Source organism: Lolium rigidum, unplaced genomic scaffold, assembly GCF_022539505.1.
Source record: "Lolium rigidum isolate FL_2022 unplaced genomic scaffold, APGP_CSIRO_Lrig_0.1 contig_28943_1, whole genome shotgun sequence".
NCBI classification, from domain to species: domain Eukaryota; kingdom Viridiplantae; phylum Streptophyta; class Magnoliopsida; order Poales; family Poaceae; genus Lolium; species Lolium rigidum.
In genome coordinates this window covers 117,963-145,151 of record NW_025900101.1, presented here as the reverse complement: position 1 = coordinate 145,151, position 27,189 = coordinate 117,963, and the positions used below count along the sequence as shown (strand labels likewise).

Below are 27,189 nucleotides of genomic sequence, written 5' to 3'. Positions count from 1 at the left end.
GGAGATGGTCTTAGAGCATCTCCACTCGTGCCCCCGTCGAGGCCCCCGGCGAGCGTTTTTTCCATCCAGACGGCGTAATTCGGCCCAGTCGCGCCCCCGGTTCCTCGTTTTCGTCCGGATTTGGCCCTTCATCCATCCGGCGAGCCCACGCCACCCCCGGCCCCCGGGAGCGCTCGGGGACTCCGGACGAAACGAAAGCGCGCGAAACGTTCCCGCGCGTCTGGTGGCCCCAACTTGTCGGCGAGAGACACCGATCGTCGTCCTCATCGCATCGTCTTCCACGCGCTGTAAAAGCCTGCCGCCGGTCAGCATTCGCCGGACGCATAGCTTCCACGCGGCGAGTTAATGTCGTCGCCTCGGTTTCATGCGCGCCTACCGCTATTTATCGCCGAACTACCCCAGCTGCCCCGCATTCACCTCCTCGCTCGTCTTCCCCCAAATCATCCCCGAACTCGAAGGAACCAGCAATGGCGAACGACGGTGCGGCCAACAACGGCTTCGGCCGCCGCTCTCTCCACCAATGGGAGGGGCGACTCCTGCACGCGGCGGGCTACCCTGCGCCGCCGGACTTCCGCGCGCCGGGAGGCTGGAGGCTGAGCGCAGGCGGCGTGCCGATCCCGCCGCCGCCAACGGGTGGCGGCGCACTCGAAGCGGCGATCGAGGAGGTGCTCGTCACTCTCAGTGACGAGCAGCGCGCGGATCCGCGCTTCTTCCCCGACAACCACGAAGCGTGGATCGCGTTCTTTCGGCGAAGGTACGAACGCGAACTCGCCGCTTACGACGGCCCTCCTCCTCCTCCGGCAAGGAACAACGCCGCCGGCCGCCGCCGATGGTGGAGCGCGCCCAACCGCACCCTCGAGAATGTGCTCGCGCACATCGAGGACGGGAACTCCCCTGTCCTGGGGATGCCGCCGCCGGTGGAGGTCGCCGGTTCCTGGATACCGAGGAGGATGGCGCCGTCCTCTTCGTCGTCGGGCTCGAGATCGGCGTCTAGGTCCGGCGGGTCGACGCCGGCCACTGTCAAGAAGGAGTGGCCGTCTCCGGCCACCGTGAAGAAGGAGCCGACGTCTCCACGGCGCAGCAGCGGCGCGCTCGTCATCCGCGACCAGCCCTCCTTGCCGCAACGCGGGCGGAAGAGGAAGACGGCGAAGAATGAGGCCGCCGCGGCCGCCGCCAACCAGCTCGCCGAGGAGGAGGCGAAGCGCGCGGAGGACGCCGCGGTGGCGGAGGCGATCGCCAGGTCGCCGAAGGACCTGGTGCCCGCCGACAACAGCCTCCCCATCGACGCCGCGCTGGAGTGGTCCAGGCGCGACTGGGAGCGCCAGGAGGCGGAGCAGCAGCGGCGGATGTTGGATCTGGCCGCCGCGCGACAACTCGCCGCCCGCGCCGCCGCACCGCCGTCCTCGCGGAACGCCGTGCCCAGGGAGGTGATCAAGCTCGAGGAGAGCAGCGACGACGACATCTACCGGCCGTCGCCTCCACGCGCCGGCGACGCTGGCCAGGGCACGAGCCGCTGGTACGAGGCGCCGCCGCCCCAGGACGACGCCGGCTCCAGCGACGACGACGACGGCGGCGACTACACGACCTTCTACCGCCATTTCGGCATGTAGGAGGCCGCTTTTAGACGCAGGCAGTTTGCCAATCGCCGAATTCAAATATATGTACGAATTCGGCCTATTTATGTACGAACTCGCCTCTATATGTTAAATATCATTAAATTTCGCTTATGTTTGAACGAATTCGCCTATTTTGTCTGAATTCGTCGTATTACGTTGCATCCATCCTGGGCTCGCGGCTGGGAAAATGGACCTCCCCACGCCAAATCTTCCTCCAATCCGGACGAAAATTTCGCTGGATTTGGGCGTGGGGAGCCCAAACGAGTGGGGATGCTCTTACAGACGCGGTGCTAGCAGCCTTTGGCTCAGGTGATCGGCTCCTCCTTCCGTCTGCAAGGGAGCCGCCGGCCGGCCGGCCGACGCCTGCTGGTTGTTTGTTGACTCGATAAATACGGAGGGAGTCCGTATGATCGATAATCCGTATTCACTTACCTTTTCCTTGAAAGAAAATATCTCTAGCAGAGGAAAACGCGGTCAAGTCGTTGGATGTGAGCGGCGCACTGATGGCGCATGGCCGTTGGGCGTAGACAAGCCCCGTCCCTTCCTTTTCCCTTCTTTGCGCATCATGCGGGTGTAAAACGCGGACATGCAAGTGTCATGCAACTAATATTTCGTCTCCAGCATTTGTTTTCTCATCATTCAGCGAGACAAAACAGCTCCACCTCTCGTTTTTCACAGCGCAATATTTCTAGTACGCGGGTTAATCCGATCCGGAGAGAATAACTACTTCAGGTGTGAATAAATGATGTACCGTGATGTGTGGGTTGGCTGCCGAACGTTTTGACTGCCTACTTTAGCCTTAACCAGATCAGCCATTATCCAATGTTTATCCATCCAACGCACACTCCAGCCATCTATATATTCGTGTGCACTCCTTGTTGCTTTCATTATCTCCACACGTGACTGTCTTCTGCTGGACATCAACATGGCCGGAGGTTTTGCAGTAGACGGTAAGGTCAGCGCCGGCTGCCACCGAGAATTTAAGGCAAAGATTACATGGTATGTATGGATCTGTGGAATAATCGCTGCTACCTGTGGGCTCATGTTTGGATACGACATTGGGATCTCTGGTATAGTTGTGTCTCTTCTCCACTTTGATGTGATTTATTATTGCGGATCTAGTACATCCAAGTGATTCGATCTGATGGATGATATTACGTTTGCACAGGTGGTGTGACGGCCATGGATGATTTCCTGGTGAGGTTCTTCCCGGCGGTGTACGCGCGGAAGCATCGTGCCAAGGAGGACAACTACTGCAAGTTCGACGACCAGCGGCTGCAGCTCTTCACGTCGTCTCTCTACCTGGCCGCGCTCGCCACCAGCTTCGGGGCATCCCTGGTGTGCACACGATTTGGCCGCAAGCGCACCATGCAGGCCGCCTCCATCTTCTTCCTCATCGGTGCTGGGCTATGCGCTGGCGCCATCAACATCGTCATGCTCATCATCGGACGCATCTCCCTCGGCATCGGCGTCGGCTTCGGCAACCAGGCGGCGCCGTTGTTCCTCTCCGAGATCGCGCCAGCGCACATCCGCGGTGCACTCAACATCCTCTTCCAGCTCAACGTCACCATCGGGATCCTGGTCGCCAATGTCGTCAACTACTACACCTCCAACATCCACCCGGCCGGATGGAGGTACTCGCTCGGCGGCGCAGGCGTCCCGGCGGCGGTGCTCTTCCTCGGATCCCTCATCATCACCGAGACGCCCACGAGTCTCGTCGAGCGCGGGCACCGCGAGGCCGGCCGCACCATGCTGGAGAGAATCCGCGGCACCGAGGAGGTGGACGATGAGTTCGACGAGATCAAGTCCGCGTGCGAGACGGCGGCGGCGCTGTGCGCGGAGGAGAAGCCGTTCCGGAGACTTAGGCGTCGGGAGAGCCGGCCGCCGCTGGTGATCGCCATCGTCATGCAGATCTTCCAGCAGTTCACGGGCATCAACGCCATCATGTTCTACGCTCCCGTACTGTTCCAGACCATGGGCTTCGAGAGCAACGCATCGCTCCTCTCCGCCGTGGTGACTGGTGGCGTCAACGTCGTCTCCACCCTCGTCTCCATCATCCTCGTCGACAAGATCGGCCGCCGAAAGCTGCTCTTGGAAGCCTGCGTCCAAATGCTCATCGCCCAGGTCCGGGCACTGACTAATTAATCAACACCCGAAAATTCTTAAAATCCTCATGCATGGCGCGTGCTCATCTAAGATTATATATCTGCATTGCATTGCAGGTGACGGTGGGTGGGATCATGTGGGTGCAAGTGAAGGCGAACAACAGCCCTAGCCACCCGTGGGCGCTGGCCATTGTGGTGCTGATCTGCGTCTACGTGTCCAGCTTCGCGTGGTCGTGGGGTCCACTCGGCTGGCTGATCCCGTCGGAGACGTTCCCGCTGGCGATCCGGACGGCGGGGTTCTCCTTCGCGGTGAGCTCCAACATGTTCTTCACCTTCGTCATTGCGCAGGCGTTCCTGTCCATGATGTGCACCATGAAGGCTTTCATCTTCTTCTTTTTCGCTATCTGCATCGTCATCATGGGGGTCTTCGTGCTCGCGCTGCTGCCGGAGACCAAGGGCGTCCCCATCGACGAGATGGTCGACATGGTTTGGCGGCGGCACTGGTTCTGGAAGAGGTACTTCAGTGACGCCGACGACGCCAAGATCAGTAACTGCTAGTGCTAGCTGCTGCTGACGATAAGACCAGATTCAGTTGTGTATTTATCATTTGATATGATGATGATGGTGATAATTTCTGGGATGCGAGTAAACGATACTCGCTGGAATACTGCTGGCTAGTAGGAATTTACGCTTCTTTTGGTCAGAGGATTCTGCTACGGTTTTTATTTAAACCCGGCAGGATCTGAGGCTAACAAGAGTTCACATTACAGCTTTTATTTTTTTGAAACATTCACGGGTACACCTTGGAGACAGTACATGCAAGCCAGATTTTACACAATCTTTACTATTAAGATGAGACTCGTGAATGCCTCACGGTGTCACACTTGGAACAATTTACAAATAACATGCCACCTACGGTTGTTATTCCGCAAACTACTGGAACTAAAAACCAGGCGACTCCCGAACAATATGCCACCCTTATCCCGCAAACTCTCTACAAAACAGACACCTCATTTATCTCAACAACGAGTAACAAATATATCATACTCTGCTACCATCGGTACACCTCGTTTATCTCAACCAAACTGCTGTAATCTAATCGCTAAAGGTCGTGCCTTTTCCCGTGTCAAACCCAATTCTTCGATCCTCCCCAACAAACCAGTAGTTTTCAATCTCACCCCGCCACCAACAGAGCAGCCTCCACAGCCACCGGTAACAGCCAAGCAATTCCAGCTGCAACTACCGCCGGCGAGGTCGATGAAGCACGCAGCCCCGTCCGGTGTCGCCGCGTCGGGCGATGCAGTCGTTCGGGATCGGCGTCTGGCTTTTGTCGAGTTTGGAAGGAGCAGGCCAACACCAAGTTACAGTCAAGACGGTGCCACACGGCAGTCCATCAGTTCCGCTAATCATCCTCCCATCCTCGCGTTAATTAATTCTAAATTAATCACATACATGTCTCGTTTTCTCTATGGATGTGGAGGAGGAGATTGAGGCTGTAGCTGCACAATCCAGTTCCATAGCCTTTGAGAGTCCCGGGCTTGCCAGGCAGTTGAGGCCGAACAGAGCTACCGTAGCTTCAGCTTCTTCTGCATCAGCACAAGTGGCCAAGGGACAGTAGGTAGCGAGCAGGACAGAGAAGACAAACTAGGTGCTGGAATATTTACCAAGAGGCAAAACTACGTCTGGGTAACCTTCATGAGTATGTCATTAAGCTATCCAAGAGAGAATGAAACATAGTTGGGGAAATGCACTTTGGCTCATAGAAGCATATGCTCCCATTATGTGAATCCACATTTTAAAGTGTTAAAAAATTCTATACTAAATTTTTTCATGTACATCTAGACATTTTATGTTGGTACACAAGTTTTTAAAAGAAAAAAACATTTTTCTACGGCTCATGTAAAAAAAGACAAATTTTGATGCTGCAACACGACTACGTACATGCCATTTTTTTTGTCTTTTTTGTACACACCACACAAAATGTTGTGTTTTCACAAAAACTTGTGAACGAACATAGGATGTCACGATGTATACCAAAAAATTTATGTCATATTTTTTTGACATTTTAAAAATTGTTTTTTTTATTATTTTCTATAATGGGTGCATATACACGCGTGTGCCAAAACGCCATCTCCACATAGTTGTTGATTCACTAGCCAAACTAACCAGCTCCAGTGGACACCAAATGTTGAGAGATGATCTCCCACTCTCTGATAAATAACTTGTAATGAGCAATGTAGACTCATGTAACAATCCTTAATATATAAAGTTCTCTGTTCTAAAAAAAAATATTTTGCTCCTACGATCTTGGCTATCACTCGTCTCTTGTGACAATGGCAATGAGCCAGGTACACCGAGATACAGGTCGGTGGCGGCAAAGCCGGCTTGGACGACCAGCTGGTGATCAACTTGCTGCGGCGAGTTGCGGGCTGTATCCTCTTTTCCATTGATTAATTGTTAAAGATTTCGAAGAAATATTCATTTTTATTGCATGCACTCCATCGAACAGTAAAGGATAAGTAGCTATTTTATTGACACTTCAGGCAGTTCATGAATGAGTATTGGCAACTATTTCTGTGAATTTACCATGCAAGAGTGAACTGCAATTTATTCTGCAGTCATAGTACTTATGATGTTCTGAGTGTGTCAAGCAAGTCTTCTATTCTAAGGGCACCTCAGCGGGCCGACGCATTTCGGACGTCCGAAATATCCGTTTGCGTCGGCCCGCGGACGCGATGTTGCCCAGGGCGACCGTTTGCGTCTGCGGTACCTCCACGGTGCGGACGCATTTTTAACCGGGGACAACGTCAAGCTCGCTAATAGCGTTTTACGTCCCGTCGAGGAGTGCCGCCGGCGATTAACTGTTCCCGCGCGATGACGATAGTTCCCGCGCGTGCCCAATACATTGGCAAGTTTCACCGGCGTTTCGCGCGCGCGGGAAACGTCCTGCGCGCCAACGCCGTTTCCCGCCCCGCCGTGGCTATATATGGTGGACACCGGCGGGGGCGACGGGCACACCTCAAGCTAAATCTACCATCCATCCATGGCCGACCACATGAGTTGGGAGCACGTTGTTCACATGTGCCGCCAGCTCCACCCGGAGGAGGAGGAGGTAGCCGCCGCCGGCATTGAGGCCCATCAGCTGGACCTGGAGGCGGCGGCGGAGGCGGAGGTCGCGGAGGCGGAGGCGGCAGAGCGCGCGGAAGGGCGCCTCGCGGCGACCAGGGCGGAGATCGCCAACGCCATGGCCGAGCTCGCCGACGCCAGGGCCGAGCTCGCGGAGGCGCGGGCGGCCATCGCGGGCCCTCCGGCCGACGCCGTCATCCACGACATCATGGACGACGACCCCCCTCCCCCCCGTGCCCATGCGCTTCGAGTGCACCAGCGACCAGCGTGTTCTGCTCGCGTCCTTCGAGTCCCTGGCTGGGGACGCCCAGCGCCATCAGACTTGGGTGGCGGAGGAGGAAGCCCACAACTATGCGATGGCCATGGCTCGGGGGTTCATGTGCTCCGACCTGGACTCGCTCCAGCGTAGGGGCCCTTCTCCCGTGCGGGTCGAGCAGGAGAACCGCGAGCTAGAGGCCGCCATCACCGCCAGGGACGAAGCGGTGGCGGCGGCTAGGGACAGGGCCCGCTTCGTCGCTGACGTGGCGGCGATGCAGGCGGTGGCCCAGGCGAACGAGGATGCGGCGGTGGCGGCGGTCCAGGCGGCAGCGGAGGAGGAGGAGGCCCAGGCGGCGGAGGCGGCGGTTGCCAAGGTGGCGGCGGCCCAGGCGGCGGCCCTGCGGGACAGCGCCCTGGCCAAGGCCCTCGAACGGCGCAGGCGGCAGGACGAGATGTCCGTTCGCCGGCGTGCGCGGTGCGCGGAGGGCGTGAAGCGCTCCCGCTTCAACGACGGCTCCGGCCCTTCCGGCGGCCAGTAGTAGGGCGCGCGACTGCGAGTAACCGAGGCCGGTGTAGGCCGCGCGACGGCGAGTAGGTACGGCCGTTGTAGTTTTAGGTTAACTCGACTAACCATCTCTGTAGAGATGGTCCTTTTGGTCAATCAATAGTAATGAAAAAATCTTTTACTTAACTACTCACTGCCGACCGGGTCCGGATGCACCCAAGGCGGACAGATTCCGCGACCGCGGAGACGCAAACCTGGCATATTTGGGCTAAGTTTGCGTCTCCGCGGACGGTCCGGTCACTTTGCGTTGCCCTGCTGGAGGTGGTGCCAGACGCATTTCCGGTCACGGCGGACACAAACGGTCGCTCAGCTTCCGTTTGCGTCGCGCCGCTGGAGATGCCCTAATGACAACTAGGAACCAGATGCAAATGGACTTCATATGGTGACTACTACAGCGGATGCTATTGCTTCCTAGATGAACGGCTTTTTCATAGTGTACTCTATCATTTCCATGATTACATATGGTTATTTCACTCGCATCCTTATAACCCTTTCTATTTATCAGGTTCCATGTCCTAACATTGAGTGTCAATCAGAATGTCACGACCAACCATGTTCGGAACTGAAGGGTATGGCAGCATGGAGTAACCCTTACAATAGCAAAAAAAATTAATACTCCGATTCATATTAATTGATTTCAATATGAATGTATCTAGAACTAAAATGTATCTAGATACATCCATATTAGAGTCAATTAATATGAACCGGAGGGAGGTAGTAGTTTTTTTTGGTCTAACTATTGTGTTACACATACAATGAGAGTTTTCTTACATATATAGCATTTTAAAGCCTGTTTAGATATGTTACTCTCTCCTTTCATAGCGGAACCAAGATGACACACTATAAGATCTGTCAATCTTTAATTTTATCAAAATATTCATCATATTTTCATCAAGATAAGCTGCATCGCAGGCCAGAAGCTTGGGCGCGTGCCCATGCTTAGTGACGGTTGGATCCGCCATTGACCTTTCCACATTAGTTGTTGAAGAGGGAGTAGTTTGTAATTGATTATTGAGTCATTTATTCATAGGTTTCATTGCTTTTTAATTGTACACTGTAAGTGCACTAACACGTGAGCTGCTGGCTATCAATATTTTTTTAGAATTAAAATTGTTGCCACATTAAAAAAAGGTTAGCTCATAACACTCTGGTGTAGATCCTAAATAGCTTTTTTTTAACAATATTGGTTGATTTTTATTTAAGAGCTACTTCACGTGTAGAGGAAGATATTAAATTTGCGTACACATTTTGGTTTCGAAATAGGTTGGCAAAATTAGAAGATCTTGAAGTCCATAAAGGAGAGATAGTCAATAGTTTTTTTTTCCATTCTCCCGTTTCACATGATCATATAGTTAAAGCGCTTTTTGCGAGGGGATTTGAGTGTGCCTTGGACTCAGTTGCGTTGTGAGTAGAGGTGCGGGTTCTTGCTACACCGCATGTACTCGGCAAAGTATTGTGTTGTCCGGTTTGTTATTTCTAGAGATTGATATCTTGGTTGTATATAATTAGGTGGAACCGCTATCTGCGAAAAGAGAGGCACCCCGAGTTTTTTTCATTCAGCTATTGATACGCAGGTAAAATTCCATTCTTTTTGTCCGTAACCTAGGTTAGCCTCTCTATAACTCTTGCCCCTCGACTTTGAATAAACATTTTATAGTTTCCCTCCTTTTGCTGAATATGGTCCAATGACAAAAAAAATCCTTACATAGGCTAATTTACTTCCTTCTGCTATTAGTTTCAGACAAAAAAAACTTATTCAACTTGCCATTATATTAGAGAAAATGTTTATGTTTTCCTTTTTTGTTGTCCACGAGGTCGTAAATTTGATTGTATGTACCATCCCAGTGTTGATTCCATAAGACCATAATATGCATTATCATATATATTTCAATTTCGCCTCTTTTTATAGGAAAAAAGTGAAGTAATATATTGAAACATTTGTGTAACGGAGATCAACGATTCAACTACCTCTTGTTTGCATGATAGAACTTGATGCGCAAAATTGACAGTTTGCTTTCTTTTGCATTCTCGAAGATGGGCATACATGTGTATTCACGATTTTGGTCTTCATTATCTCTTCTAGCATCTTTCCGATCTTCTTTACCTGGTTGTAGAAAAATAGTTTAAAAAATGATAAGTTTGATATGTGCAATTATGCGATAGAAATACTTATTTTATGTGCAATGTGCCATCAGATTTTGTCATGTAGTAGTTTTATTTCACATTCCATTGCCAACTTTATGATTCTTTAGAAACAATGTTGAGCAGTATAAGGTTGCAACATTGTATTTCATTTGGACATCTTAAACATTTCAAAAATCGCATTGATCTATACCAATCTCACCGGCACACTGGCACAGCGAAGCGCACATAGCTATAGCTTGCTAGAATTAGTGTTGAGTTACAACTTTATTGGATTGTACCTATACTCCTATAGTGAAGTTAAACCTCAATGTTTTGGAAATATCATGCGACATCTTTTAATACACGTAAATTTTCAATTGTATTGTATTGACATGTAGTGCGACGAAATAAAATTTTGCTGAACCATAGCAATGCACGGGCATTCAACTAGTTTAATAGTACTTTTTCAATGTTATGTAATTATTCGGCGATAATTTTTGAAGGTGCATAGGCAATAATCTTTAGTAGTAATTTCTCAATCTTAACTCTGCTATGTTAACTGCGACAAACAAAATACTCCACTATTCGCCGCCTCTTTTATCCGAAAAAATATCAATATCTTCCATATGAGATTAATACTACCTTCTTTCACGGCAACTTTAACAAAAATTTGCTACATTATCTATTGCTTCTTCTATTAGAGAAAATTGTTACTATGTTTTTATTGATCACTTGATGATTACCTTACGAAGTGTGCCGCCGTGCCAACGCTTTCTAGTAATTATATATAACTTCATCTAGTAGGATTAGCTAGAGTTCATGCATGAACCGTATAGTTTATTTACCTTTTGTTAATAATAATAAGATATACACGTCAGGAACTGCACGTCGCCTGCATCTTTTCTTTTCTTGTTCAAGAGACGTGCACAACCGAGAATATGGCGTATATGCATGGAATATCCAGTGAAGCATCCGCTCCGCCCTCTGATAGTCCGATTCCTCCTAGGTAGGTGCGCTGCGCATTGTCATCCATGGCCAGAGGCAGCACCCATGCCCGCCACCTCTACCACCATTGCCTCCTCCAGCTCCTCCTCTTGCTGCTACCATGCCAGCAGTTCGCTTCCCATCTCGTCGATGGCGGCGGCATTCCGACCACGCTGGACGGGCTGTTCACGCCGGTCACCCGCGCATTCGACCGCTCGCTCCGGCAGGGCAGCGCGGACGTCCCGCTCTCCGATCCCCGGTTGGCCCCGCGCGCCCGCCCGCCGTGCCCGGAGCAGATCACGCTCGCCGCCTCCGCCGAGCCCACCTCGCTCTGGGTCTCCTGGGTGACCGGCCGCGCCCAGGTGGGCTCCCACCTCACCCCGCTCGACCCCGCCGCCGTCCGCAGCGAGGTCTGGTACGGCGAGCGTGCCGGCCACCACCCGCGCGTGGCTACCGGCTCGGCGGAGGTGTACAGCCAGCTGTACCCGTACCCGGGCCTCCTCAACTGGGCAAATAGCTCACACGCGACGTTTCTCACCGCTATTGTCTCTCATGCGACATAGTTGACGGGAATAGCTGCCATACGACGTCTGTGAGCAGCAAAATAGCTCCGACCCACCCATGTTGATGAAACGACCGTGTCACTTGTTTGGGCTGGTTAAGGAGTCATGAATTAGGGTTAGGGACTGCGGGACCCACTCCTTTAGGCCGGTTGAGTCAAACCATCCCCGACCGACCGAGCAGGAACCAACCGTGCCGAAACGGAGCGCGCCATCTGAACGGCAGATCCCTCTTCGGCGGCGGCGGCGGCGGAGCTTCCCTCCCGGGCGTGGCGGTTCCGGCATCGGCGGTGAGTCAAATGGAGCCCATTCTCATTACTCCGACCCAATTTTGGCGAGGAGCTTCCGAATCTGACCCAATTTTGCCCGACACGCGGACATTTGAGGGGAGGGGCGGCGACGGCGGTGGTGGCAGCAGCAGGGCGGGCAGGCCAGCAGCCCCGCATTGGATGGAGCCGGAAGATTCAAATTCGAGGTAATCCATCACCCTCGTGCTGATTTAGCTTTTGATTAGAGCTCGTTCGGTAGCATTTCGTCTCACTCCCGCGCGCCGAAAACAGGGGAGATGGCCGGCGCCCGCGTAGCTTCGAATTGTCGATCAAGTTCTTTGTATCTACGGCGAAGCTAGCTGATGGTAGCTTGAGGAACATCGAGAATGGCAGATTAGTTAGTTGGGAGGTTGAATTAGAAGAGATGGATCCACAAGAACTAGTTCTCCAACAAGAGCAAGCGGTGAGGAATGTTGTGGAGAAATTAGGGGAGAGTATTCCTTGGGGTCCGGCGCAAGAAGTGGCATTGCTATGGTACAACGAGAGTAAGGGCGAGTATTCAAGAATTGAGGATGGCGGATCGCTTGTTGATGAAATTGATCGGCAACAGGGGTGGGAACGCGAAAGTGCTACATTTCGGGCCGAGCTTATTGATCTAAAACCAGATTCACTCGGTTGGATATGTGCCATCAAAGTTTGCTGTTCAGATTGAGGAGGATGAGTGGGCTGCAAGTAGACAGATAATGCCCATTGTAACCGAGCCGACGGTGTTAGCTGATGATGCACAAGAGGGCTGTGATGGTGCTGCAAATGGGGCTGTTGTTGACTGGAATTCAGTAGAACTCGCCGAACAAACTGATTTGGTCATAGCACCAATGGATGATACCGAGATGGCCAATCTGTTTGGAATTCCCAGTAGATGAGAAAGACAAGAAGAACAAGAAGAACAAGAAGGGGAGGGATGCAGCTGATAGTTATGAAGATGTGGATCCAGAGTTGATGAAGGAAGCTGCAGATGATGTTGATGATGCAAATGTTGAAGAGATGGTAAATGTGTATGACAGAGATAACCCTATAATTGAAGTTGGAAAATATTTTCCAACCATGGCTGAAGTTTCGGATGTGTTTCAAGACTTATGCAGTGAAGAAACAATTTGACACCAAGACCCCGTGGACAGATAAAAAGAAATTTTATGCGAAGTGCGAGAGGATTTGATGGGGGTGCCAGGCCTTGCAAGTGGTACATATCCGCCGGACGCCAAACGGATGGAAGTAGCATCGGGGTTAATCAAATCCCTCATGAACATACTTGTATTACAAGCTCACAGAATGTATCAACCATGACATCACAGGCACTGGGTTGCACAAAAAATCACTCCAATTTTGGCCAAAAAACCAAACACTACCGCAAAACAACCGAAAGTAGACATGGAAAAGGAATACCCTATTAAACTCAATTATACCACGGTGTGGAAGGCAAAACAGAAGGCAATGAAAGAACTATATGGTGATTGGGCAAATACCTTCAGGATGCTGTATAGTTTCAAGGCAGAGGTTGAGAAGAGATCACCTGGTAGTGTTGTGGAGATAGATACCGAGGTTGCACCTGATGGCAAAGTTTATTTCTCCAAATTTTTTATGGCTTTAAAGCCTTGCATCGATGGCTTCAAAGCAGGGTGTCGGCCATATTTGAGTATAGACTCATCTTTTTTGACCGGAAAGTGGAATGGTCAATTGGCGAGCATGCAATGCTCTAGATGGACACAACTGGATGTTTCCTGTTGCTGTTGGCATGTTTCAATCAGAGACAGAGGCTTCATGGACATGGTTCATGATGCAGTTGAAAAGATGCATTGGGCCGGTGACACCTTTGGCTATACACACAGATGCTTGTAAAGGCCTAGAAAATGCAGTCAGAATTGTATTTCCACATGCAGAGCAGAGGGAGTGCTTTGGTCATATGTGGATGAATGTGATCAAGAAACATAGAGGAGAAGAATTTGGGCGACTTTGGCCAGCAGCCAGAGCTTACCGTAAAGAGACACATGATTATCACCTTCGCAAAGTTCTTGCAAGCAGATCCGAGTTTGAGCATTGGCTAAATGCATACCATTCTCTTTTGTGGTATAGGTCGAGATTTAATACGGCCATCAAGTGTGATCACATCAACAACAATCTGCGAGAAAGTTTTAACAACAAGGTGAAGGACTTGAAAGACTTGCCTGTGCATGATATGGTTGACCAAATCAGGATCATGATCATGCGGCTGTGGGAATTGAGAAGAAGATTAGCTGATGCTCTGCAAGGGGATAAGCTTCCAGCTGTGGTGCGACAGGTGGTTAACGAAGCGTAAATCTTTCACATTTGGTAGTTGACTCCTCTTCATTGTGGGGTGGTGAAGTGAGAGATACCAAGCTTAGTAAGAGGCATGTGGTTAATACAAGTACAGTAAAATTTTGAGGATTGCACTTGCACTTGCCCGGAGTGGCAACACACTCGGAAAACCATGTGGCCATGCCATAATCTTCTTGGCTTCCAAACCAAAATTAAACATGCACCCTTATCTCGCATGAATATTACTCGAGTAGCAAGATTCAAGGCTGCCTATGCAACTCCAATACCAAGCACTTACGGATCAGTCTCGGTGGCCCGAAGTGGATTTTGAGTTTTCTATGTGTCCCCCTCTTGCCAAAAGAAAGCCCGGCAGACCTAGAGTGAGCGAGATACAAGGCTTGGTTTGAGAAAGGTAGGAGTAGTAAGAAGGGGAAAAAGAAAGATGTAGAACCAAAACGATCTCGGAAAGGCAACAAAAATAGATGCAAGTTGTGTCGGGAACTTGGTCACCGAGCTCGGATCTCCCAAATGTCGTTACACTCCGGAAAAGACAAAGTAAGTGAGTTTAAATTGTTGCTGATATGTTACTCTGTTTTATTTTTTTATACTGATATGTTACTCTGTTTTCAGAAGAAAGCGTGGAAGTGAGCTCCCTGTTGTTGAACCCCTTGTTCTTGAAAAGTGTTGGCCAACAAAAAAGGCAAGACTAAATGGGCGTACAAAGAGAAGTCACCAGGATCTGGATGTTCTGATGCGATCTGATTCTGTTTTGCTTGATGTGATGCGATCTGCTTCTGTTGTGCCTGATGTTGTGCCATCTGATTCGGTTCAGCTTGATCAAGTGCCACCTGAAGCTGTTGTGCCACCTGAAGCTGTTGTGCCACCTGAAGCTGTTGTGGTGGCATCTGATTCTGTGCGGCTTGATGTACTGCCATATGACTCAGTTTTGGATGATTGGGTTCAGCTTGATCAAGTGCCACCTGAAGCTGTTGTGCCACCTGAAGCTGTTGTGCCACCTGAAGCTGTTGTGGAAGATGTCATGCAAAGTGAACTGAAACTGTCAACTGTTGAGGCATCAAATGAAGGAGAACAAGAACCTGCGTGTGTTGACGATGTGCACAAGATCTTGCAAGCTGTAGGACATGATGTGCGGCGGCCAAGTCCATCTGATGCGAAGAAAACCAAGAGCATGAGGGTTTTGTGTGGCGTGCCGGCACCATCTAGTGGTAAGAAGAAGAAAAGGTCAAGTGCTAGGAAAACCAAGAGCATGAGTGTTTTGTGAAGCTATTTGTATACTTTGAACCGTGACATGTATGCCACTTACTTGTATCTCGCCACTTATTTGTATCCGCCACTTTTAAATTTGAACCGAATTTGAATAATTTGAAATATTTCAAATGTATGCCACTTATTTGTATCTGTTTTTGGATTAACCGTGACATGTATGCCACTTAGTAGATGTTATGCTCCAAAGGTATGCCACTTGGATTAACCGCGATGTGTTCTCCAAAATGAGCTTAAAAAGAGCCCCAAAGGTAGCCCAAACAGCCCCATTTCTAATTGGACCATTTTTCGACCTTCTCCAATTGGCCTCAAACTCTAGGGTTAGCATCTATATGACCTAAGAAGACAATGTGCACAGGTTTTCCATTTTTTTGATTTTTTTTGAATTTTTTATACTCATTTGAAAATTGGTCAAACCTAGCTTTGACCATGAAAAGCAAGAGTTTGGCACATTGAAATGAAAAACTAAGCTTGGATCCATCTTAGTCACTCCAAAAGGAAGCCATGGCCATGTTTTGGGAAGTTTTCATGATCCAACCCAACATCACCTTTCAAACCCTCGTGACTTAGTACTGGCGAGGTTCACTATATGGCACCCAACACATGGATTCTCATTTGGCTAGTATGTAGACCATATATATCAACATGAATGCTTGCTATATGACCTAAGAAGACAATGTGCACAGGTTTTCCATTTTTTTGATTTTTTTTGAATTTTTTATACTCATTTGAAAATTGGTCAAACCTAGCTTTGACCATGAAAAGCAAGAGTTTGGCACATTGAAATGAAAAACTAAGCTTGGATCCATCTTAGTCACTCCAAAAGGAAGCCATGGCCATGTTTTGGGAAGTTTTCATGATCCAACCCAACATCACCTTTCAAACCCTCGTGACTTAGTACTGCGAGGTTCACTATATGGCACCCAACACATGGATTCTCATTTGGCTAGTATGTAGACCATATATATCAACATGAATGCTTGCTATATGACCTAAGAAGACAATGTGCACAGGTTTTCCATTTTTTTGATTTTTTTTGAATTTTTTATACTCATTTGAAAATTGGTCAAACCTAGCTTTGACCATGAAAAGCAAGAGTTTGGCACATTGAAATGAAAAAGTAAGCTTGGATCCATCTTAGTCACTCCAAAAGGAAGCCATGGCCATGTTTTGGGAAGTTTTCATGATCCAACCCAACATCACCTTTCAAACCCTCGTGACTTAGTACGGCAGGGTTCACTATATGGCACCCAACACATGGATTCTCATTTGGCTAGTATGTAGACCATATATATCAACATGAATGCTTGCTATATGACCTAAGAAGACAATGTGCACAGGTTTTCCATTTTTTTGAGTTTTTTTGAATTTTTTATACTCATTTGAAAATTGGTCAAACCTAGCTTTGACCATGAAAAGCAAGAGTTTGGCACATTGAAATGAAAAACTAAGCTTGGATCCATCTTAGTCACTCCAAAAGGAAGCCATGGCCATGTTTTGGGAAGTTTTCATGATCCAACCCAACATCACCTTTCAAACCCTCGTGACTTAGTACGGCGAGGTTCACTATATGGCACCCAACACATGGATTCTCATTTGGCTAGTATGTAGACCATATATATCAACATGAATGCTTGCTATATGACCTAAGAAGACAATGTGCACAGGTTTTCCATTTTTTTGATTTTTTTTGAATTTTTTATGCTCATTTGAAAATTGCGTCTAACCTAAGGTTTGATCACCTTACGAGCAAAAACGGCAAAGTGAAAAGAAATTCCAAACCCAGATCCTTGTTCCTCACTAAAAGGTGAAGCTACTGAAATTTGAAAATTTTGAAAAAGCTTTTGCAACCCTTCAAACGGTCGAATATACCCAAAACCACTCAAAAACCTTCAAAACCGTGGGCGATCCGTGGGAGCCTTCGTTCGCAACGTGGACCGTCCATCCACTGATCCTCGACCGTGCGATCTTGTCTTCTAGAAGGTTGCTCACACTGATCCATGGATAGGCCGTTCTGCAATCTGATTGGTTAGATTTGTAAGGAGCCGGGTTGGAAAGTGGTGCACTCTATAAACCGTTACACGCATGCAAACTCTCTTTTTTTATCCTTCGTGGGCCCCGCTCCCATGCATGCACGCGCGCAGCAGCCACATGCATTCAGACGTCGCAGCGAGGCTATTTTTCCAGAGATGCCCTGCGCCGCGTTTTTTCATAGAGATGCCCTGCCTCCCCGCTAACCTTTATTCAGAGAGATGCGAGATTCCATGCGTCGCGTCGATTCAGAGAGATGCCCTGCGTCGCGTCGATACAGTGAGGCGCCCGATTCAGAGAGATGGCATCACGGGAGGGAAAAGACGAGCACGAACGACGTGAATACACGGCCGACGAAGCGGCACACGCGTGAGTGACACGTACTATGAGGGCTATTAATTCACCATTGTTTTGATGACTCGACGTTCCGCCGTCCCGCTATAAAACAAGCACCCAAATCAACTCTATCTCTCACACCGCATCCCATTGCCTTCTTGCCTCTTGCCCTAGCTTCTTCTCCAAAACACATCTCAGCCGCCGTAGCCCCTCTCCGCCGTAGCCCACCATGCGGTTCAACGGCCCGACGTTCCGCCGTCCCGCTATCACCGACGAGCGGCGGTACCCACCGGGCAGGCTCGTGGAGAACACCTTGAGGTGCTGGTCCATCTCTAGGTGGAGGCCTGCGCACGAGTTCGCCAGATTCTTCCTCATGGCCTGCTTCGCGCACCTCCCAGAGGGCACGCCGCCGATGTTCTACATCACGCAGGTCCGCCCGGGAGGCAGCGGCCTCCGAGTCACCTTCACCAACCCCTTCGACGCCTACCATCCGCTCGGCCAAGCATTTTGGTGCGGCTGCGAGTTCATCGCCTTCACCATGTGCAACATCTTCACCCGGTGGGACTACATCTTCCCGCACGCCGGGCACATGCACAGCCTCCCCTACATCCATCCCGACGAGGAGTGAAGGGCGGAGCGACGACGAGGAGCGAGGGCGACGAGGAGTCCGATGAGGCAGTTTCGTACAAGTTGTTTAATGTCATCGAGTCGGTAGTGTTATCGTGTCATCGAGTCGGTAGTGTTATCGTGTCATCGAGTCGATAGTGTCATCGTGTCATCGATCGAGTCAGTCGTGTCATCGAGTCATGTATCCTATTATGAAATATTTGCTATATTTCCTATATTTTATTGTCTATATGGTCTACTCTTCCATACACAAACTTGTCTTATTTTGTGTGCACCAAACTTGAATGATCTCCCAAATACCAAATACCAACAAGAAATATTTTCCATACACAAACTTGAAAGAAATGTGCTAAAATATATAAGAAATGTGCTAATGTGAAACTTCAATAGAATTTGTTCGTTTTTAGAAAAAAATTATTCAAAATGTGCTAATATATATAAGAAATGCCCCACTCACACCATTTGCCCCCTCTCAAAATTTTGTCGGGCTCCGCCATTGTTGAAAGATGCCTTTTGTTTAACTTGACACGTACACACATATGTCTACGTGATCCATCACAACACCACAATAATATTACAGCCAAAACGGACGCAATATGATTGAAACGAAAACAAAAAAAAAACAATTATTCACTAAGCCAAAATGACAAACAAAAAATATATCGGGTAGTACTCACGGCTTGGCCCAATAACGGGCCCAACATAGAGCCCATGAACTGCTCATGAAATTGTCACTTTTTCTATTTCGGAATGTGCTAACTGAATTTGGATTGGGCAGACTTGATAGATTCATAGCTAATTTTATTCGAATTCATTTTACAAACAACATCCTACAAACAGCAGCCCCGCAATCCACAACTCCTAAATTCAAATTGCTAATCCGAACGGAATAGAAACAACAAATAAATGGCAATAATACACATATAGAATGCTCCTGCCATCATGTTTGACTGCTTCTTCAAGTGCACAATTTCGCTCAATTGTTTGTTCAATTTCTGCAACTCTCCGTTCAGCGCTCCATTCACCGCAAAATCCTCCCGAACTGCTCTGTTTGAGATCACCTCCTCCACAACAGATGCGGGAGCCTGGATTGGGGGGGGCAGCACTTCAACTTTAAGTCCTCGAGTTCGAATGTACTTATCCATCCACTCGAAATGGCCGCATTCATCCAATTCCTCGAAAAGAAGATCGGAAACCCTAATTCCCAAATTCCCAAATTCCCAAATCCAAATTCCCAAATCGAGTCAAATCAGGACGAAACCCTACCTTTCCATCCTGGCCCGGGTATGGCTTGCTTTCGCATTTGACGAACTCGCGACCGACGTTGCCCCTCTCCGAGCGCACACATGTCAACCGCTTCGGTAGGTCGACGCGAGGGCGGTCGGGGCATCTACTCATCGCGATTTCTCCGTAACGGGGCCATGACCTCCGTGAGCCGGATGCGGAGCTCGACATCCCTCGCCGCCGCCGCCACGGACCGTTGCTCGGGAGGAGCGGGAGGAAGAACCGGGGAACGGAGGAGCCGGGAGCCGGAGGAAGAACGGCGAAGAAACGAGGGAACGGAGGAACAGGGGATCCGTGCTCGGGTCCTTATCCGAGCTGGCGAGCTGTGGGCCCCGCATAGCAACGGTCCACTGGTGGGTCCCGCGTGGATATGTGCTGGGTCCTTGTCTGAGCTGGCGAGCGATGGGCCCTGCATAGCAACGGCCGACCGGTGGGTCCCGCGTTCAAACAGATCAGCACAAGTAATCCAGATTCGTTTATTCCTTCGCTATTAATGGGCGTGTCGGGCCGTGGCTATTTGGGCCGTTCAGTCTGTCGTGCGCTAGCTATTTCGTCGAACGACGTCGTTTTCCAGCGAATAGCGGTGAGAAACGTCGTGTGTGAGCTATTGGCCCTCCTCAACTACACCTCCGGCGTCATCCACCACGTGCGCCTCGTCAACCTGACGCCGTCCACCCGCTACTACTACCGCTGCGGCGACGGCTCCCTCCCCGAGGGCGGTCTGAGCGACGAGCGCTCCTTCCGGACGCTGCCAGCACCGGCGCCCGACGCGTACCCTCGCCGCGTCGCGGTGGTCGGGGACCTGGGCCTCACCGGCAACTCCACCTCCACCGTCGACCACCTTGCCAAGAACGACCCTTCCCTGATCCTGATGGTCGGCGACATGGCGTACGCCAACCAGTACCTCACCACCGGTGGCACAGGAGTCTCCTGTTTCTCCTGCTCCTTCCCTGATGCCCCGATCCGGGAATCCTACCAGCCACGTTGGGACGGCTGGGCAAGGTAAGTTTCATGCGAATTTTTTTTAATAATATATTTTTACGTTATTTTCACAAATAATACTCGTTTTAAACAAATTTCACAAATAAATACACCGTTAGGATAATGTTTTCCGATTAGTAGTTATCGAGCAAACGTTTCCGACTACTCGAAATTCGGTGGACAGTCTGATATGGAAAAATATATTTCACAAATAAATACACCGTCAGGTTACTGTTTTCCGATTAGGTCATCTCCAACGGGGCGACGCAAAAGGACGATGTGCGACTGTTTGCGTCCGAGCAGACCGAAAATGCGTCTGCACCCTGCTCCAGCGGGGCGACGCATTGTGTCCGGGGCATCCGCAGCGACGCAAACGCAGCGCAAATATGCGGCATGATTGCGTCTCCGTGGACGCTGCACGGTCGCGCCGAGCGTCCGCTCGCTTCCCCCACGGGCCCGCCTGGCAGCGACCCTGTATCAAGAGCATCGCTTCTGCGGCCAGTGCTTCCGCGGTCAGCGCTTCCGCGTCCGCCTGTTCTCCGCGCGCACTGGCGGGCGGCGGCTAGGCTTCTGCGCCGCCTTCAATGGTATCGTATCCCGCGCGCCGCAGGCCTTAAAAGTCGACCGGCATAGTTTCTGCCCTCGTCTGCACCTCCACTCCCACCTCTACCACCGCGCGCCGCCGCAGCACCATGGGGAAGAAGAACGACTTCGAGGCGTCCGGCAGCAGCACCAAGAAGGGGGAGCGGACTGCCCGTCAACGTGGGAAGGCTGATGCACGGGAACTGGACGCCATGCGACGCCTGGTCGGGCGTACAATTGCCTGGCGGCTCAGCTACCACCGGGTGCCCGTCCCTCCCGTGCCTGCGCGCGAGCCAGATAGGACCGCCAAGATCCGGCGAAGGAGGTGGTACCTGCCGCCGGACCTCCACGCCCATCCGACGTACACCATCGACTCCGACAGCTGGCGCACGTATCTCGTGTCCGAGAGGGATCCGAGGAGGAGGGCGGGCTTCATGGGCGACAGGGACTTTCCCTTCGACCGCCGCCACCTCGTCCTCGAAGACAGCAGGCGCCGACGCGTGCGTAGTACGACGACGAAGGCGACGATGACGAATACGACGACGACTACATCGAGGCGTTGGCGTACCACAACGAGGAGGTCAAGGACGACAACGACGACTACGTTGCGGTCGTCTTCCAGGAATGGCAGCTGACCATGGTGGAGGGCCGCAAGTTTGAGTACCCGGACAACATGACAGACGATCAGATCGCGAAGCTCGGTGTCCTCGTCTCCGAGAACAACCGACCTGTGCAGCCGCCGCTGCCCCGGTACGCCACCGGCTTCATGCCGCCGGGCGTGTCGGAGGATGAAGCACTACGACTGGCGCTACAGGACTCGGCCACGCTACAACCGCCGCCTTACAACCCCTGGGCTCCTCAACCGCCACCACATCCCTGGGCGCCTCCACCGCCGCCACAGCCCTGGGCACCTCCACCGCCGCCACAACCACAGCCCTGGGCGCCTCCACCTCCAGCACCGCCGACGCGCCCGACGTACATTCCGCCGGTTCCCAACTGGCCGTGGGTGGTACCGGAGCTCATCGTGATCGACAGCGACGAGGAGAAGCAGTAGGCGCATGTGTTTAGGGTTTATTTCCATGTGAACAACTATGTAAACTATGCTTTCATGTTATAAAAAAAATGGAAATTCGAGCAAAAAATGCGTCGTGCCGCTGGAGCCACCCTCGACGCAAACGGACGCGTGGTCGATTTCGACCATTTCGGCCGACGCAAACGGACGCGCGAGGACATTTTCGGATGCTGAAATGCGTCGCGCCGCTGGAGATGCTCTTAGTAGTTATCGAGCAAACGTTTCCCACTACTCGAAATTCGGTGGACAGTCTGATATGGAAAAACATATTTGTAATAATATATTTTACCGTTATTTTCACAAATAATACTTATTTTTAATAAATTTCATAAATAAATACACCGTTAGAGTACTGTTTTCCGATGAGTAGTTATCGAGCAAACGTTTCCAAGTACTGCCGGTCCCATTCAATGAATTAATCTTGTCAGGCTGCTGCAGTCCACAAGGCGTGAGATGTGGAGTTGCTGCTACCTATGCTACACAATAATAGTACGTGCAAATAGTGTTGCACTGTGCACCATGAGCAGCTGCCGGTGAGCTCGGGCTGGCTCACGCGCTGCTGTTGGAGCGATGCCAAAAGCGAGGAGCAAGCTGAATCGCTGAATCTCTGGCTAATCAGGTTACGACAGACCGATTAGAACTAGTCCGGTTCAGCTAGCCTGGGTAGTGTGCACGGAATCACGAGCTTTCGAGAAATGTTTGTCCGATAAGTACTAATCGAGAAATAGTACCTGACGTGTATTATTTGTGAAATTTGTTAAAAACGAGTATTATTAGTGGAAATAAAGAAAAAATTGTACTATTACTAAAAAAATTGCTAACCTTTTTTTTTTTGAACAAGAGAGGGGTCCGGAAGACCCCAGAGAGAATTCATTGCATACGTGGCGGGCACAAATTACATCTAGGCCCTTTTACATCACTCGCACTGAGAAACCTAGAATTTGAAGAAAGGATCTCGAAAATTACAAAAAACACCCTGGAACTAGAATAGGAAAAGCAATCAGACCCAAGGATGTCTCCGCCACCAGACGCCGGCGATCTCCAGACGTCTCCGTCGAGATACGGCACCGATATGCCCAGCAGCACGCTTCCGGCGTTGCTTAGCATCCGCCAGCCATCTCCCCTCCTCCGGGGACGGAACCACTTGTCGGTGGAGAGGCGTTGAGCTCCGGCGAATGAAGCAGAAAAGGCCTCTGTCATTGAGGTTGTAGTTGGGCTGCCTTTTCGGCCAAGGATCGCGCCGTCGACGAGGAGCGACGCGTGTTCCGCACGAAGGAGCTACGAAGATGAAACTCCGTAGCACCCAGCAGGCATGCGCTGACGAGGAAGCATCCAATCCGTTTGCCCGTCACTTCTCAGCTTACCACCGCGGCAAACCAGAGAAAGAAGAGGGAACGACGAACTCGGACAGCCTCCACACCAGCAGAGAAGGCAGGATCCATCCCCACAGGCCAAAATCGGCGAGCCCTTCCTCTGCTCCTCCTCGCCACCATGGCCGGCCAGGAGAGAAGAAGAGACACACCTCACAGCACCAGGACCGCTCTCCCCCACGCCACCACGGCCGGCCAGGAGTGCATCACTTGTGCTGAGATCCAGGGAAGAAGAGGAACCTGTAGCCACCAGCTTATTGGGGAAGGCGATGCTGCTCGATGCGTCTCCTCCCTCCAGCCATCGGAGTAGAGGAAGAAGCAGCAGCAGCCCTAAGATGGCCTGGATCTGGCGGCGGAGATCCCGGCCGACGCCTCCACTAAGGGGCATGCGCCCAAACGGTGGCATACGCCACAAGCACACAAAGCAAACCTAAGATCTACACCTAGACTACTCCGGCGCGTCACCTTCACCGCCTCCGGCCGGCTATTCCGGCGGAGTGGCTCCGGGTCGGCCCGGTCAAGGGAGGTGGATGACCAGCTACTGTAGAGAGTTGAGAGCTAACAGGGGGGGAAATGAGACCAGTAAATTGCTAACTTTCATGTCGATCATCGACCAATGGCGTCACCGTTGATTTCTTCCTTTTCGACCGAGCGGGTTCTCTGTATCACGTTTTGATTGTGCTTGTGCTTGCGTGCTGGACTCGATCAGATTCATGGAACCGCTTGCGTCGAGGGTCCCGATGATGGTCATTGAAGGGAACCACGAGATGGAGCCGCAGGGGCACGACGGCGCAGTGACGTTTGCCTCCTACTCGGCACGCTTCGCCGTGCCGGCTGAGGAGTCTGCTTCCAACACAGAGTTCTACTACTCCTTCGACGCTGGCGGTATCCATTTTATCATGCTCGGCGCGTACGTCGACTACAATCGCACAGGTATAATTATTGAGTTGATTCATCACCGCCGATCCTCGTGCATGAGTGAAAAAAATGATCTACATATATATATATGTAGGAGCTCAGTACTCGTGGTTAGAGAAGGATCTGCGGAGAGTCGATCGAGTAGTCACCCCGTGGGTCGTTGCTTCTTGGCACTCGCCCTGGTATAACAGCTACGCCTCGCACTACCAGGAGTTCGAGTGCATGAGGCAGCAAATGGAAGGGCTCCTGTACCAACATGGCGTCGACATTGTCTTCTCAGGACATGTAAGTCTGTCAGCACATTATTCATTTACTTTGTCAAATGGTTTCATCACCCTGAAGAAAGAACCTGCCCATTTTACTTATCCAAATGCAGTAAGAGAGAAACAACCTTGATCACTGTAAGAAAGAATCAAAAGACTGTCTTTAAGATCTGTTATCTCCGTTCTAAATTACTCCTTCCGTCTCATGAAACTACTGTCTAGATACATTTCAATTCAAATAAACTTCTGACATATTTCATGGGAAGGAGGGAGTAAAAGCTTTCTTAGAAAGTTAGCTTAGCTTTCTAAAACAGCTTATGTTTTGAAACGGATGTAGTATTATTTACTATTCATCTAAAGAGGACATATAACCACAACACATCCATGGTAAATTAAATCCAAAAACCTCTTGATTTACTTGATTCTCCATGTTTGTTTCATCCAAATCTGATTTACTTGATTAAATTTATTGGTTGATTAAGGTACACGCATACGAAAGGATGAACCGGGTATTCAATTACACGCTCGACACCTGTGGACCGGTTTACATTACGATCGGAGATGGCGGTAACATTGAGAAAATCGACATTGATCATGCGGATGATCCTGGAAAGTGTCCCTCCCCAGGTGACAACACCCCTGAATTTGGTGGGATCTGCCATCTGAACTTCACATCAGGTCCTGCGAAGGGGAGGTTTTGCTGGCAGAGACAGCCGGAATGGAGCGCGTTCCGGGAAAGCAGTTTCGGCCATGGGATTTTAGAGGTAAATTAAGTTACTTGACTATCTAATTCTCATCACCTATTGCTTTTCTGTGCTTACAAGGAACTGCATATGCTGATATGCATACTTGACTCTCTCCTTCTCATCATCATCGTCACATGCTAGAGTTCATACAGGTTGTGAATTCGACATATGCCTTGTGGACATGGCACCGTAACCAGGATACATATGGAGAAGACAGTGTAGGGGATCAGATCTACATAGTACGGCAACCCAAAGAGTGTCTAATTCAGTCTAGGAGTGTGTGACTTCACCCGAATGGTGATAATTTTACAATAATTCCACTTAGTTTTTTGTGTTGAAATGTTGTATGGGGCAGTCCCGATGCAGGGTGCCCCTCTTCGTTATTGAGTAGCAGCCCAGACGCTAAGCAAGCTGCTATAAGTATCCATCCCGTTTGGACTATGAATACAATCTAGATAAAGACTATGCATCGATTGATGTAGAGACTAGGGCGTACTCTTTGAAAAAATATCTCTTTTGAACTACATGCATGATTAATCAGTACAGTTTTCAAAGACCATTTTGGTTCCTACTCCTAGCTTTGAGTGGGCAAGAAGCCATAGTGTTGTGGCAAGATTATAGCTTACCTTTTGGGTAGTGTTGGTGTTGTTGTATCTATTTATTTATTTTAATAGAAGATTTGTTAAATAATAATTAGTGGCAATATATCTAGGTGTTACAACCACAAAAGAGTTCAAGTCCTCGGTCCGGGGATGTACACATCCAAACTGCACCAAACACCAAAACAGAAACAAACCCGACAGAAAACATTATGTCGCTAAAGATAAGGACACACTCTTGATGCTAGTTGTAAAGTTAGGGTGTCTTGGTGCAAAGACTAGGGCATCCTCCATGTCGGGTAAATAGGTCCTGACAACCATCTCTAGTTCTGGTAATGCTTAGGAGATATTCGTCAACTAAGGAGCCGCTTGGTTCATCATCGTTCGCCATTTTGTTGGTGTATCCATTTTCCCGTCGCTCTTTTCATGCATCGTGGATCCGGAATTTCCCAACAAAACTCGGCAGGAAATATTTAGCTCGACGTATGAGTTCTTTTTTGTTTTTGCCTATATGGGGAGCTGCTGGCGCGTTCATGGAAATGGGGGCCAGCTGGCTCCCATCCACAGCTTCAATACAATAAAAAAAGTTAAATAATACTAAATGGATATGCGCACTTCGCCGCGCCGCATATAATGTATTTTAGCACTATGTGGTAGGCGTAATGATAGTGACACGTTTGGTTTTCATCGCCCACATTAGTTCCAATATCAGGTTTCATTAGTAGAAAATGTGCCATTAACATGTCAGACATGTGGGAAACCGAGAGGTATGAGGCACAACTTTGTACTTAACACATAAGCAGTTGGACTATCAACTGATTAATTTAGTCAATATATAATTTATATTCATTTTATTGTTAAGAGACACACTTGTATATACTTCATATATACATTCCAAATTCATTGGTTCAGTAAAGTGTACATGAGAAGGTATGGCTGGAAGTTGCTTCGACTGTTTAAATAAAAGCAAGATCTAGTATGAAGTCAATTTTGATAATTTATGCATAGCAAAATGAAAATAGAGGGTCTGACCTTGTTACACATATCCTAGTTCACTTGATCCATATTATTTTACCATATAGAAGTTAAAGCCACCCTAATTTTGATTCCTTCAAGGTCGCATTATTTCATTGTAGATTACATAATTACGAAGAT

At 49.8% G+C, this 27,189-nt stretch overlaps 2 protein-coding genes across 2 annotated transcripts; both read left to right on the top strand.

Moving 5' to 3' along the window:
- Positions 1-2,541: 2,541 nt before the first annotated feature.
- On the top strand, positions 2,542-4,338 carry LOC124680823 (sugar transport protein 8-like). Its single transcript, XM_047215865.1, has 3 exons — positions 2,542-2,686; positions 2,785-3,740; positions 3,839-4,338. The coding sequence occupies exons 1-3, from the start codon at positions 2,542-2,544 to the stop codon at positions 4,277-4,279; spliced, it is 1,542 nt and encodes a 513-aa protein (XP_047071821.1). The 3' UTR covers positions 4,280-4,338.
- A 680-nt stretch (positions 4,339-5,018) lies between these two features.
- LOC124680807 (purple acid phosphatase 23-like) lies at positions 5,019-25,719 on the top strand. Its single transcript, XM_047215846.1, has 8 exons — positions 5,019-5,096; positions 5,267-5,407; positions 10,805-11,274; positions 20,116-20,505; positions 24,218-24,441; positions 24,521-24,711; positions 25,172-25,453; positions 25,588-25,719. Exons 1-8 carry the CDS (start codon positions 5,019-5,021, stop codon positions 25,717-25,719), a joined length of 1,908 nt encoding a protein of 635 aa, XP_047071802.1.
- The last annotated feature ends 1,470 nt before the right edge of the window (positions 25,720-27,189 follow it).